Source organism: Populus nigra, chromosome 12 (genome assembly GCF_951802175.1).
Source record: "Populus nigra chromosome 12, ddPopNigr1.1, whole genome shotgun sequence".
Classification (NCBI taxonomy): domain Eukaryota; kingdom Viridiplantae; phylum Streptophyta; class Magnoliopsida; order Malpighiales; family Salicaceae; genus Populus; species Populus nigra.
In genome coordinates this window covers 2,869,135-2,885,214 of record NC_084863.1, presented here as the reverse complement: position 1 = coordinate 2,885,214, position 16,080 = coordinate 2,869,135, and the positions used below count along the sequence as shown (strand labels likewise).

The 16,080-nt window shown below is 30.3% G+C and overlaps 1 protein-coding gene across 3 annotated transcripts; it reads left to right on the top strand.

Annotated features, from left to right (window-relative positions):
* The first annotated feature begins 6,086 nt into the window (after positions 1–6,086).
* LOC133669296 (peptide-N(4)-(N-acetyl-beta-glucosaminyl)asparagine amidase) lies at positions 6,087–15,753 on the top strand. 3 transcript variants are annotated; one of them, XM_062089382.1, is made up of 18 exons: positions 6,087–6,268; positions 6,353–6,406; positions 6,485–6,592; positions 6,764–6,883; positions 6,975–7,073; positions 7,333–7,419; positions 10,023–10,105; positions 11,040–11,153; positions 12,037–12,091; positions 12,181–12,267; positions 13,024–13,079; positions 13,213–13,272; positions 13,422–13,509; positions 13,624–14,364; positions 14,475–14,535; positions 14,888–14,990; positions 15,125–15,259; positions 15,347–15,753. In XM_062089382.1, exons 1-18 carry the CDS (start codon positions 6,191–6,193, stop codon positions 15,429–15,431), a joined length of 2,214 nt encoding a protein of 737 aa, XP_061945366.1. In that variant the 5' UTR covers positions 6,087–6,190; the 3' UTR covers positions 15,432–15,753. The 3 variants fall into 3 exon arrangements, with proteins under 3 accessions (XP_061945366.1, XP_061945365.1, XP_061945364.1); XM_062089381.1 differs by having other exon boundaries at positions 6,094–6,268; positions 6,485–6,652; XM_062089380.1 differs by having other exon boundaries at positions 6,094–6,268; positions 6,485–6,658.
* The last annotated feature ends 327 nt before the right edge of the window (positions 15,754–16,080 follow it).

Below are 16,080 nucleotides of genomic sequence, written 5' to 3'. Positions count from 1 at the left end.
TTTTTATATTAAAAAATTTGATTTAACTTACAACATAACACAAGCAATGATCTAGCATTTTCTAAAAGTTAACATTTTGTATAAATAGCTATTTAAATTTAACTTGACTCAACCAATCAAACTTTAAATGCAAGTTAATTTTTTTTATTTCATAGGTTATTTTTTATTTAATAGATTTATATGACAATAAAGCGCATGTGATTTCTTTGTATCAAATATATTTTTTAAAAAAATATGATAGATGTGTGAGAATGAGATAGCAAAAGCAAATCATTGATAACAAATGGTGAAATTGTATTTTTTCTAATTTTAAGTTAAATAAAAAATAGACCATCAATAAAAAAATGATGAAATTGCATTTTTTTTAATTGAGGAATGAAAAAAACATTAAACAAAAAAAATAGACTAAATGTTGTAGCTTAGCTCATTGAACTTGCAATTCGGGTTATAGAATTAACTAGGTTAATTTTTCATAAATATTTATCTAAAGAATACCCAGCATCACGGGGCTATGACCAAGCGCACTGGACCTTCAGAAGGAATAACCCATTTACATGAGCCTTTAAGCCCAAGTCCAAGTGTCTAGGCCTTTTTTATCTTTTAAAGGGACAAACAACACATCGTTTTTTATCTCAAATTCCAACCACCATTGTGATGGCTAAAAAATCAGGGCTATGAATTTTTAACCCAACAAACCCATTTTTCAACTCAATTAAAGCCTAAAACACCCAACAACAAATCCTAGAACATGTTGAAACCAATTTAGCGGCCTAAAAAACCCAAAAAAAAGGCTCAAATGACAAAATCAAACTAAGTAAATTTTCTCATCCTCGACTTAGATCTATTTTTTTAGGCAATCTTAGAGCTCAAAACAACCACTATAAGACTTCTCTCACCGAATAAAACTTATTAACACCAATTTCAATCATTTTAATGGTTAAAATAAGTGTAAACGATAATTTTCTCTTTCTATGCTGGAATCCAACAGTCCTTATTTTCTCTACTTTCCCCAGAAAAGATTAAAAAATAAGAGAAATGAACTTTGATATCAAAATTGAATTTCTAAAAACTAATAAGACTAATCACCTATAAACCAAAAAGGTTTGAAATGAGATATTTTTACAGTAAAGTTACAAATTATAAAGTGGATCAAAATATTTTGTTTTATGAAATTTAAAACCACCACCTATTTTATCTGTCATTTTAATTTTGGTCCTCTAACTTTTAATTCAACTCTATCTTTCAAAACAATATGCAATTGGATGCTAATTTATGCTTAAAAGGTTCGCTTATACAAAAAAAAAATTAAGAACAAAATTAAAATTTTATTAAAAAATTAGTTATTTTAATGCAATAATTTATGAGAGAATAAACAATAAAAATGCTACAATGGAGATGCCATTAAACTTAATGTTTTGTATAATAATAATTTAGTGCCCATGTCCCATCCTAACTCATGAATTTTTGACACCATTAATTTATGAAAGTGAGTTTCATGAAAATCCTATTTTCTTAAAATGTGTATAAAGCTTTAATAGTAGTTGAAATCTCACATTTATGATTCCCCTTTTCACATTTGGTACTAGATGTGTCATGTATCTTTATTTCGAATTTTACTAACATAAATGGATATATCAACTACAATCTTGATAAGAATGCCTAGATAGTACGGAATGGTGTTAGTTGAACTAGTTAAAGTTTTCAAATATAAAATATTATCAAAACAACAAAGCATTATTCTCATTTGTATGGTTTGATCTTTAGAGTATAAACTAGATATTTTATCCGAGCTTCACTGCAGATCAGATAAATTTGTTTTTACAAAAAAAAAAATACACAAGATTTCCAACCAGTCTTTTTACAAAAACAAAATCCTAACTATAAATTAACATGTTTATACATGTATTTAATTAAATAAGTTAAGAAATATTTGTGTCAATAAATAAATAAATAAAGTGTTAACATTTTTATTTAATTTGCCTCACTGCAGGTCAAATAAATTTTTTATCTAACACAAAAGAATAAATATGTAGATATTATTATTGTGTTTTTTTTACATCGAGTAAAAAATATAATTTTGAATAAAAAATTTGATATTTACATATAATAAAGTGATAAATAGATCAAGTATAAAATAATAAATATATCAAGTATGAAGGAAATAAAAAGGGAAAAAATATAAGAAAATTTTTTCCTTAAAAAAAATTTTAAAAATTATAAATTTGACATTGATAGAGTATAAGGAAATTGGAAAGAATCTCAATTATATCATTTCTGTATTGTAAGAGGGTTTTTTTTTAGTATATATATTAATTATGTGAACCGTGTTCTTCCACGGATCATGTATTTTTATCTTTTATAAAAATTATTGTGTATGCAGTTCTCATAGTTTCATAAACTATATATTAAATAATTATATTTTTTTATATTCTATAAAAACAATTATAAATATCATATTTTGATGGTGTTGTTTTGATCGTTAGGTTAAGTTAGTTCTCCTTTAGCATAAAATTGAAACTATTGCAAATAGATGTTAAGCTCAATTGATTCTACTGGTTGATTAGAAAATCTAGGATTCAAAACCGAAGTGAGGCCAAGTTTGTAGTTAAATAAAATAAAATATTAATATTAATAAAATTTACGATTAATTCTATCCATCCCCTGTTGAACTCGGCCAAATTAGTTAAAACATTATTAATAAAAATAATTAATCTATAATCCATAGATAGTTATCCATACTCTTTTAAAGGTTAATCCCTAAACAAATATGACAATGTAGGAGTTGTAAACAGTGTTTGAAAGTGTAATTGCGGTTGTTTTTTAAAATATTTTTTATTTAAAAAATTATTAAAAAAATATATTTTTAATTTTTAAAAATTATTTTTGATATCAGTATATCAAAATAATCTGAAAACACTAAAAAAATATTAATCTAAAATAAAGAAAAAACATAAAATAAATTTAAATTTTTTAAAAAATATTTTTAAAATACAAAAACAGTTCTAAGTGTTATAAATGGTACTAAATTTATGCATATTTCCTCACGCTGGAATTATTACTGGCGCAAATATTTGAAAAATATCTACCGAGTGTCGTCATCTAGGCAGGCTTAGGCTGCCAAATCACCGTCCATTCGTAAGCAAGACCAGCCTGAAAATCTGGTTGGGCCTTGAGTACTGGTCTTGCCGTCTTGCCAGGCTAATGGTTCAAACTAAGAAGAAGATAAGCCAGCCCATTTTGCTTGCTATTTTTTAATAATATTTTCTTTTTTATTTACAAGCATTTCATAAAAATCCCTTGGGTTTACTAAAGGCACATACGTTCATGTGCATATATTTCGCATTTTATGTAAATTTTTTTTTATTCTATTCAATTATTTGAATATATTTTTTCTCTAAACTCCGATTGTATGGTATGTTATGTGAAAAGACTATAATACCCTTAATCATAGCATCTCAATTTTTTCTTTGTAGGAAGAGTACAACTGTCGATATACTGTAGCATTAAATAGTAGAAACAGAGTATGTCCACGGTATTTTCTAAAATATTTTTACTAAATGTTCTAGATTTTTTGTTAATACAATTTATCATATGTAATCAAATTTAATTATGATTTAATCAATTTATTAATTCAGTTATGGTAGAAATTGAGCAATGTAAGGGAGGTTGTAATTTTTTTTTATTTGATATCCTTGTATCTTTTTTAAAAGATAAGACTAGTCTCGTTCAGGATTCGTGACTGTTTTTTTTAATAAGTGTGTTTTCTAAAAATCAAACTTATATTTTCAATTGTATAGGGATATAACAGTATTTTAACTGTTAGACCAATAATTCATTGGTTTGAAGTTGTAACTAGTTAACTTTTATAAGTTATTAATAATTCATATCATTAAATAACCAGGATAAAATTATTTTTTTTTAGTGTTTTTTATTTTATGTTTCATATCCATTATTAGAAAAAATACAGAAGCATCTTGTATTTTATAAATTTATAACACTATACATATACATGATAACAAAAACAACTGAAAATATTAAATTATTTATAAGTTTATTATTGTACTTAATTTAATTAGTAAAAAATCTTTATTGCTTTAAAATAACAAAATTTCCACTAAAAAAACTCTTCTCCTCTTTATCACATTTGAAACTCTAGCCACCATCTAGAACCCACTCGTATCATTTGTATCCAAGAATCTCAGGTAATCAAATAATTTTGCTACTCTCAGCAATCTTCAAAAAGGTTCCTCTGCATTTTCTTGAAAAACATAATTGATAGTGTTATGTTTAATTTTGTTATTAATTTGATCAAATAAATTAAAAGAGAAAAAAATAATATGCAAGGCTGTATATATTAGAAATATTATTTGAAAATAGTTTTTTTTATTTTTTAAAAATAAAGTTTTTCCATATAAAAGATTTAAAAAAATAAAGATTAATCATAAGAACCTCCTCAAAAGTTAAATGTATAATTAAAAAATAATCATCATTTCAGATAAACTTTCTAAATAATATATAAGAGAGAAACGATATTAATTTAAATATAAATAAAAATAAGATCAAGATTAATTTTTAAAAATAGAAACAAAAAAAGGAAAATATTTTTTTAAAACAAAAAAAATAAACAATGTCGTTTATAGTAAAACTTGTAGGGTGAATCCGGATAATGTACTCAATCGAGTTTAATATTTTCTCCCAAACCTAAAAAAATAATATCTTTCACGGTAAAATATGAGAGGGTGAATGGTATGATTGTATAGTGTTCACCTCACATATTTTCCCTTTAAATTTATAACAAAACTTTTTAAAAAATAATAACTAGTATAATCAACAGTAAAATGTAAAGGAGTTGACAATGTGTTTGCACAATGTTCATCCCACATGCTTTAATTTTTGTAGGGTGAACCCGATTTATAAACTTAATAGAGTTTAATATTTTTCTCCCCTAAAATTTATAACAAAACTAAAAAAAAAAATGAACAATATTTTTTTATAGTAAAACATAAGAAAATGAACAGTATAATGATATAATATTTACTTTACATATTTTCTCCTTAAATTTTTATATCAAAAAATTAGTAAATAATGCCTCAATAGTAAAACGTTTACCATGCGTCAATAGTACAATACAGCTGGACAATATTCATCCCCCGTTTTTCCACGCGTTTACATTACAGGTAATACTTTATACCAAAAGAAAATGATAATTTGCTTTTTTATTTATTTTTAATTCAAATTAAAATAATACGACGCAAGTCTTGTTTCGAACCGGTACGGTAAAAAAAGAATCCAATACCTTCCCTCCGAAATAAGCAAAATAAAAACCACATTAATTAAGACCCTAGAAAATAATTTATTTTTTAAAAATAAATTCTGAAAAATATATTATGGAAAAGTAAATTATTTTTTAATATTTGATATTATAATAAAAAATAAATTAAAAAATATTTTTCAATGTTTGGTCATGTTATAGAAAATGAGTTGGAAAATAACTTTTTAATGTTTTATTTTTTTTAAATTTATTAAAATAATAAAGAATAAATTTTATAAATTAAAAAGTTGAATGATAATAAAATTAAAAAAAATATAATTTTATAAATTATCTCAAATAAAATAAATAATAATCAAAATAATAGAAATCAAATCTAAAAAAATAAAAAAAAATTAAAAGATGAAGAAATTAAAATAATAATAATTAATATTTCATAAATTATTTCAAATAAAATAATTAACAATTAAAAAAATGATGATTAAATTTGATAAATAAAAAATTTCAATTAAAAAATAATAATAAAAATAATAATTATAAAAATAAAGATCAAAATTAATATAAAAATTAAATTATAAAGAATGAAATTGAAAAACAAATATTCAAAACAAAATATATATAATAATTAAAAATTTGAGTTTGATATAATCAACAAATAATATAAAATTTTTAAATTTTTAATAATTTTCAAAAAATATTTTCCATCCAAAAAATATTTTTTAAATAATTAAGTCATCAAGTTTTTTTTCTTGATCAAAAATTTCTTTTTTATTAATAAATTTTTTTAATAACAAACACACATCAAAATTTAGAAACTCAATATCCAGGAACAAACGCAGCCTAAATAAACCGAAACAAAATTCTTAATTCTTCATCTCTCTCTCAAAGAGAAAAGAGAGGAAAAAAAAAAAAACAGTAAAGATGGTAGCTCGCCAATTCATCATCAGCCACAACGACTCCATCTTCGACGTCGATTATGACACCGACGACGGCCTCGAAGTCAGTCTCGCACTCTCTAAAACACAATTCTCTCGATTTTTATCAACAGTAGTGTTTGTTTGATTGTTATGACTAATATTGCAGGTTCTTAAGATCCAGCTTTTCTCTCTCACTTCAATCCCTCCTCATCTCCAGCAGGTTTTTGTTGTTTTGTTTGCTTCGTCATCAACACTTGCATGTGTGTGTGCTTTTCTTTTTATTGGTGTTTTTTTTTAGATCACCGGAGAAGATGATGATCGCGTCGTATCGGACGATTCTGATCTCACTGGCATTTCTAACAAACTCAAATTGATAAAAATCAACGAGGAAGAGAAGGAAGTCAAGGTACAAGAATCAATTGCCGCTGTTGTTGGGCAGCAAAATGAAGAGGAATCAATTCGTGATGTGCCGGTCTTTTTTTCTTATATATATTTTTTTATTTCTTTATGCAATTAATTCAGAATTTTGTTGCTGCTGCTGTTATGCATTTGTGTATTAAAACGGTTTGTTGTGTAGATTCTTGGAGGAGATGACGTGTCGGATGATTCTGATGTCGTTCATGTTTCGAATGAACTCAAAGAATTAACTGTTGCCGATTTGATGAAATCGGATGAGGAACTTGCGCAGATGTTACAGGTTTTTTTTATAATTTTTTGTGCTTGTGTTTCAATTTTCGGTTTGTGAGAGTGATTTAAACATTATGTTTATAAGGTCTGTTTGTGTTTAGGCAGAGGAGGAAGCGCTTATGTTGCAAGAGTTTGCAGTGAGTGAACAAAGTGATGAGTTTGGGCAGAAAATACGGCCCTATATCAGTCAAGTTCAAATGGTAATTTCAAATTTTGAGGTTTATCTTTTTTGTTTTTCTTCATTTGTTTGGTTACTGAAAAAGAGATTTGAGTTTCAAAATGTTTCATTTTGTTCTTCCCAATAAAATTAAAAAAGGTGTTTTCTTCAATCTGTTCATTCAACAAGAAAATCTATTTTTTTTTGTTTTGTTTATGATCGATTGTTAAATCACTCGCACGCTAGATAGGGATAATTTCCAAGAGAGTATTTATTTAGTACTTGGCCTGTTGTTGATATAGTATGAAGACCCAGTGAGGCAGGAGGCAGCACGGAAGACAGTTCCTAGAGAAGAGCTTGAGGAGAAAGCTTTGGTTTCTCTGGCAAAGGTAATGGCTTTTTGTTTTTGTTTTAATTTTTATAGTGATGAGGAAACTAAACATTTGAGTCATTGGCTATAGAATAAATGCAGAATAATGAGCAACAAAAGGTCAACTTGGAAAAAAAATTATGCTAATGGAATTTGATAGACGTGTTACAATGACTGTAGAGGTTTTTGTTTCGTTCTCTATCTTTTTTTCCCCTCGTTGCTTGTAGAGGCTCAGTCTCTTTTATATAGAGCATGTTTGGGAACGCGGTTCAACCCGCGTTCCCAAAAAATTTGAATTTTTTTTTTTATTAAAATTTAATATGGTTTGTACGTTTTGGATCGTTTTGATGTGTTGATATCAAAAATGATTTTTAAAAAATGAAAAAACATTATTGGCATGCATTTTGGCATGAAAAGTTATTTGAAAAGCACTCGCAACCACACTGCCAAACAAGCTCATAATAATCATGCAGCTACAGTCAGGGGCGGAGCTAGGATTATTTGTTAGGGGGGCCAAAATTAATATAATAAGATATAATATTTGTTTTAATTTATTATACATGAGTTGTAAAACAAAACCTACATAATTTAGTTTTATTCAAATAACTTACTACAAATATATAATAACCTTTGTATAAGGTAAAAGGTTTGGAGCAATACCAAATTGAGTCAAAGCAATGAAGTTAATTTTATCTTCATAGTATATCCATCACTTTAATGTTGTTGGTCTTTATACCTATCAAATATAAACATACAAAGTATATAAGAAACATTAGCTAAAACAAAACATTATTTATGTTTGATAAACTTTGAAATAAATCAAAAAATAATAAAGAATGATTCTTACATATTTATTTTAATTGTGCTCGTCGTTCTTTCATATAATAGAATTCATCGATTATCATATCAATTGTGAATCTTTCAACAATTTTTTTTTTATATAGACAATCAAATAATTTGCAAGAAAATCATCCTCCATCCGATTGCGAAGTCTTGTTTTAACAATCTTCATCGCTAAAAAAGCTCGTTCAGTAGGCTGTGAGTTATCAATATTTTTTCTTTTTTTTTTGAAAAAAGAATTAATTCTTTTTATTTTGTTCATGGTTCAACCTAAAATCAAAACATATATTGTAAGAAAAAATTGATAATTTTGGCGGTTCTGCTAAAAACAAAACATAAAAAAAATCCAAGCATAATCAAAACAAACCAATAAAATATATCTAATTAATTAAAAAAAATCAATATAACAAGAATTCAAAAAACAATTGATAGAACTAGCAGATCTAAGAAAAAAAAAGGAGCAAAAATGATAGAATTATTAAAAAAACCTCATCAAATTATTAACAAACATCTCAAAACAAAACAAAAATATATTTTAAATTTAAGTTACCTTATTTTGTTTGATGAAAGATAAATTAATTAGTAGCTCTGCTTCAATCTTTTTGTAGAAAAATTTTGCTCGCGATTTATGTTTTTGATTGGCTGCAGGATTTATATTAGGGTAAATTGGTGGTTCTGTTTTTTATTTCACAAAATAATGCCTTTATATTTTTTTCTTTTCCATGTAGGTCAAGAGTAAATTCAAAGAAAATCAAAAATAAAATCACACTTAATTTAGGAGGGCCACCTTTTTAAAATAAAAAATATAACACTTCCTCCTATTTAATTACCTAATTACCCAATACAGAAAAAAAAAAAGTATTGCAGGGGGGCCCCAGGCCCCTGTTTGCCCTCCCCTTGCTTCCGCCCCTGGCTACAGTCCCACTATTTTGGTTGTCGATCACTTGTGTTCTTTATGTTTTTTTTCCCGTTATAGAATATTGTTTATGGACCTGAACTCAGACCCACCTTGATGTCATCAACTTCTTAATCTATAATATTATATATAAAAGTGCATTAGGGTTTCAAAACAGTTAGTTGACATAAAACCCTTCACTGTTTGATTAAATCACTAAAATACCCTTGGACAGCTTTTAGCATAATAAAATTCTCAGTGTAGTTTGTCTCACATTTAATTATTAGACGCATTAACTATCCAATCAAATATACCTCAAATACAATCTATAGGCTGTAAACTTGATTAATTGTGCTATCTTAGTATTAAAACAATTTAGAACAGCTATTTGGACCTGTGTTGAACTACAGTTGAACAGAACAAATTAAGTTTGACAGAAGTTTGGTATAAATATGGTATATTCAAAAACATTATCTCACACGCATCACACATGGCGGGCGGCCGACTGCAATGGAAATAATATTTAAAGGATTTCTCGCATTGTTGTGGTTATCTTGATGCTCAGTAGAACTATTGGCAGCAGTATATTAGTGGTTGTAGTTTTTTATTCACAAGTTTGTTGGATGGAGACTTGGAGACCTTGGCTAGTTTTATGATTTTCTTGCAATGCTAATTCGTGTTTTATCCTCGTATATTTTTTGTTTTCAACTGCAATTTCTTATCTACTCTTGTATTTCAATGTGAATTGCAACCACGTCATAATTGGAATAAATAAGAAAGGTGGTTCATGTTGATCAAACTGGTTTTAGTTGTTTTAATAATTTCACCTCTAGAGTTTGCTCTGCTAATATGCCATGGTAATTGGTAATTTTATAAATTTGTTTTAGGAGGGGAACTTTAAACCATCAAAAACTGAACAAGACCATGCTTTCCTGCTGCAGCTGCTTTTCTGGTTCAAACAATCATTCAGGTGTTTTTCATTCCTTTGCTGTTTTTACGTTGGATTTTCCCTTAAAATTAACAAAATACTGCTTAATAAATAGTCACATATCCCAGCAATAAATACTTGCACAACGTACAAGTAAGTACTCCGAGTAAGGAGCTATACTTTGTGTAAATAGACTGTTTTCTTTCATATGTTATGTTTATAGAATGACACTATTTTCATAGGAAGATCATTTTTAGGACTAGATATCTCATGTTATGAGTAGCATCAAAGGATGGTGCCTCGTTGATGTAACAAACTCTTGAGCAAACATGGAATTTGCTTTTTTTGCTTTATGATGTCAGGAAAGTCTGATTAAATTGATAGGATCTTAATTTCTTGGACATGGCCTTTATTTGCTAGAAGTTTAGGATGTATTCAGCAAGGAGGAAACAAGCATCAATGATTCCAACATATGAAGTTTTTGGAAGTATTTAGTGGTTCTGCTTCAAAGTTCTGCAACAAAGTTTACTTATAAAAGAGAAGGCTTTCAGCAGTAAGAAAGCAGTGGATGGTTGCTGTTCTTGCTCGACACTTTTTTGTTTATTTTCCAAAGAAAGCTCTATATATATTTTTTTTAAGTTGGTTGGAATCTTTTGCATCGTTAAGTTTGGTGCTTCTTATGTACACAATGCATATAAGTGCCAATGGCTTTTTATGTCTAGAAATCTTGATTCTCTCTCCAAGTTTTCCAAAATGGTTTTGAACCACAGTAAGTACCGGAGATGCTTTCCTCATCTAAAGGTTTTAAAATGTTTCCATGGAATAGTTATGTGAATGTATTTGTTTTCCGACCACAAACAGAATAATTAGTGTTTAATTTTCAATCGAAAATTTTTCTTTTCTTGTTTCTTACAACAGGTTGCCAGCAGAATTAAAAATGTTGCCAATGTATGATTGTCATCTTCTGATATTGTAGGTGGGTTAATGAACCTCCTTGTGATGGCTGTGGCAATGATACCGTTAATCAAGGAATGGATGCTGCGCTTCCTTCAGAAACTCAATATGGAGCAGCTCGAGTTGAACTTTACCGGTATGCACGGCGTCTATATTTTTCGTTATTTTTGGGTTTTTTCATATTTTTTGGAATTTTATTTTGTTTTCTTTTTAATCTTATATATTGTTTCTTCATGATTTATTTAGACTTCCTGTTTTATTTGATTTATTTTTCCTAATCACTGGTCCTCCTAGCCCCTAACAACTATTCCCCAAGTTCAGGTCTTGTATTTCATACCTTTGGTTTGTAAGCTTGAACATGTATTTTATTCTTAGTTATATTTATTGTATCAAATGATCTCATGACAAGTTACTCACTTTTATAGCCAGCTGTTTACTTGATCAGCGCTGTGTGTATTGATAACAGTTTATATGGTAGTCATTCATATATGGGAATTTCAAAAATTTTAAACTGTACAGCTCTTGAAATTGATGTTGCATATCAAGGGCAAAGTCTGCACCTTAGCCAGACCTTTCTTCTTCTTTTTGCCCCCTTGCCCATTGTTTATAATTGACCAGAAAATTAAACTAGGTCCCATCCCTACCTGTATCAACATGGTCACATGATATATGGCTGTTTTAGTGTCGAGTTTTTTTATTTGAAAAGATTCCCCCACTTCTTGCTCATGGTTTGTAAATAGTGTTCTAGTGAGGATCTTGTGGTCCAGTCTGCTTTATTGATTCTGGAATAAAATCGAAACTAAATAGCTAGCTGATATGTGTGATACTAAACAGAGAAGTGTGTGTAGTATCACAGACAAGTGTGTGCAACACACATCTTTGTTCTGATGATGAATAGCAGTCATAGGTAGATTGGTTTGTCATGATTATTTGGTTTTCGTTTCCTCCTCTGCACAGAAGCATATGCTCTCATGTTCATCACCCCCCACTTTTTTTTTTCTGTCATGGGAATATCTCAGCTGCAATTCTTGTTCAAGAATTACCCGTTTCCCACGCTACAATGATCCATTAAAGGTATTTTTACTTAAGCCAATTGACAAGTTTATATTTCATAATCTCCTTCTCTGTTGTCTTATTCTTCTTTCTCCTCTTTCACCATGTAGCTCGTGGAAACTCGAAGGGGTCGCTGTGGGGAATGGGCCAATTGCTTTACTCTTTATTGTCGTGCTTTTGGCTATGAATCTCGTCTGGTAAGTCAGTTTCTTTAATTCAAATACAACCACCAAATGACACAATCTCACTTTGGACAGACTATGTTCTGTTAGATCAATATTTTCTGATGTAAAGACTGAATGCAATGATAGAAGTCTACCTGGGTTCTGTGAAGAACAATAAAGTTTTCTGTTATTTTTCTATATTATTACAAATCCAAAGTAGATTAATATATGGGCACTACCTTTGTTCTACCTGGGTTCTGTGAAGAACAATAAAGTTTTCTGTTATTTTTCTATATTATTACAATTCCGAAGTAGCTTAATATATGGGCACTACCTTTGTTCTACCTGTGTTCTATGAAGAACAATAAAGTTTTCTGTTATTTTTCTATATTATTACAATTCCGAAGTAGCTTAATATATGGGCACTACCTTTGTCTGTTTTCAAGGTGTTCTGAATGTAGTAAAGAAATTCTGTGAAAACTTGATCCATTTTCAATGGACTATAAGATAGCTAAACTACTTTTTGTGTCTTGGAATGTATTTGGGCTCAAAATCATGGCTTCCCGTACAATACCTTGTGAAATGTGAACTAAAATGAAATACTTTGAAAAGGTGTTCCCCTTTATCGAGGAATCTCTTGTTTTCTGGAAGTCCTCAAATGGGCATGCTTGTGTTCATGCACTGTAATAACGTGGAAGAATTTGAGGGGGCTTCAAATTTTGTTTTATGAAAGAACTTGGCCATGATGAAAGTCAGTATATGACCTTTTCCCATATTGTGTTTGATCAGATCCTGGATTTCACTGATCATGTTTGGACCGAGTGCTTTTCTGAATTACTAGGCAGGTAAGCTTCATTAAAAAAAAATGATGTCTTCTATTTTCTTCAGAAGCATTCCAGTAGAGTAATAATTAAGCTAAACCATGCTCTTTGTCATGGTAACCGTCATTTACATGTACTCTGTGATGTTATTATACAGATGGATGCATCTTGACCCTTGTGAAGGAGTGTTTGACAGACCATTACTATATGAGAAGGGGTAATTTTTTACTTAATCTATGTGATCTACATATATGCACATGGGTGCCTACTGAATGATTTTTCTTCTGCCCTGCTTCAGGATCGTCAATAGTCTATTTTGGCTCTGAACATACTTTGTATAAATCTGATTTCATTCTTTTCTTGTAGGTGGAATAAGAAATTGAACTATGTCATTGCTATTGCAAAAGATGGAGTTTATGACGTCACTAAGCGTTACACAAGGAAGTGGGTTGAGGTAATTTTAACTATTGAAATGCCATTCTTTCATGGAGGTTTTTCCATTTCTTCATGCACAATGTTATGTTCTCTTATGTTGAGTTCTTGACCAAAAGAATTTCTAAATTTGCAGGTTCTATCCCGACGAAACATTACCAGAGAGCCTGATTTGTTGGCTACTCTCCATAGCATGACTCGAGAATGCAGAAGAAGCTTTACAACTGAAATTCTTTCTGTACTTGAAGACCGTGATAAGATTGAATCAGAAGAGCTTGAGAGATATTTATGTTCCACTGATGATTCTTCAGTCTCATTGCCTGGTAGACAAAGTGGGAACAAGGAATGGCGCATTGCAAGATCAGAAATTGGTTTTCATGATAATTGTTCTTTGAGTCATACTTCATGTCCCATTCGTGTATGCGTAGATGAGCATGTGACAAAGACTTACAATGCATTTTCCCCTCTCCTTTCTCGTTGTGTTGACCACTCTCTTCCCAAATCAAGAATTGTTGAAATACTGAAGATATTCAAAGGAATTTTGGTGGAACTAGGGAATTCATCCTATAAAACCAGGCGAACTTCCATAAACCCTTTTATACTTCATTTGCTGCCATATTTTGACGAGTTAATAAATGCTCTGTCATTGAAGAGCGAGATTGACACTGATGGAAAAGTGGACATCTGTTTGGCTGCTGACCCTGTCACCACCTCTTTAGGACTGCCTGTTGTGTTGGATGCATTGGATGATTTGATCAATGTTCTTAACAACTTTGACAACATAAGCAAAGTTTCTCTTTCCTGGCCACTAATAAAGTTGAATAGGATCCATTCAGGTTCTGTTCTTGCAAGTGGCGAGGAACTTCCTTTTGGAATTGTGAGTAGTATCCGGTTTCTCTAATTGTCATACATAAGTTTACTTTTTTGCTCATATGTGGGAAATCTCCCAAAAGTTCCTTTATCATTCCACTTTTAACACAATTTCAGGCCACATCAGCATTTGATGGACTTCACACGTCTAAATGGGAAGAACCAGATGGAGCGAGAGGTAATATACATCATATTAGAAAAACTTGTGATGTTGAACTATTAATGTTTGATGCAGATCCTTCCATTCTGTGCTCTCAATGTACTGTGCTTGGTGTTGTCTTGTTGAATTGAAAAAATATGAAAATGGCAAGTGTTTTGTTGGCAATCATAGACTTTAAGCAAGAGTAACCATGATTGCAGATTTGGTCTGTTGAACACATCTGAAAAATCAAGCTTGGAATATAGATGCCTAAGTTAAATTTTCTTGCATTTCTCAGTTGTTTCTTTGTACTTGGCATGAAACAAATGTTGGATTAATGTTGATGATCCTGTTGAACATAACTCATGTATTTTAACAATGCCTCTCGTAGGTTGCTGGATTGTTTATAAACTATCAGACAACCAGATGCACAAACTAGTGGCATATGATATAATGTCAGCTAATGATGCCCCAGAGAGAGACCCTATGGACTGGTAATATTCTATTAACAACCATCTGGCGCCATGTGAACGATTTCTCTCTGCATTTATTTTATAGTTCTCACAACTACATGTTTGTCGCAAATTTATGTTATTCGCTCCATGATTTCTGGTTGTTTTCTTAACAGGGTTGTCGAGGGTAGTGATGATGGTGGTTCTAGCTGGCGTATTCTGGATAAACAAACTTCTCAGATGTTCAAAGATCGTTTTCAGCGTAAATCATTTAAGATTAATTCAGATAGTGTCCCATGCAACACTTTCAGGTAAATCCTGTTGATCCAAACCAATTTACATGCACTCCACATTTTAGTCCCTCATGATCGTTGATCTAACAAGTTATAACATGACAGATTCCAATTTCTGGCTGCCAGAGACGGTCAATCAAATTCACGCCTACAATTGGGTAGCATAGATCTGTATGCAAGCAGCAATTAAGTTTTATAAGAGAGGAATGGTCAACCACACATTGGTTGCTGACGCACTGTTCCAGACTTTGATGCTATTCTATAACTACTTGGTAGTAAATATTTGTCCATGGAGGCAAGCAATCACACAATGCTTTGCCATATGGGTACACCGTATTTAGTCAATCTGTATTCATAATCGCCCAATTTCTGGGCAGTGTTGGTGGTTCAATTTCAGCAAATTTCTGTCTTGCCCAGACATACGGAATCAGGCGATGTTTAAATATGTAGGATGTTCGTGTACAATTTATTATCAATATAAAAAAGGGTGCGGTGCCATGTGCTTTTTTCCACCACTCCAGTGGGAGGAGAGATTGGACCTGATGAGCGAGCCACATGACTCGTTTGTGTGTATTTCTACAGTATGGCTGCCGTAACTGCATTTATCAAAATATGACCGCAGGGAAACATGCCAGGCTAGGCCAGTTCTTGTACCCACGAGCCAAGCTGCAATTTAATCCTATTACTTGCGAGTAACTCTTAGGAACGTCTAGTTGCATTGAATCAATGGAAGTTCCCATGGATCCTCGATACTGGTGTGCCCAGCAACTAGGCAATGCTTGCTTGGCACAAGGAAGCACTAGTCGACCAGCATACGGGATGTAATTGCAAGTTCATAA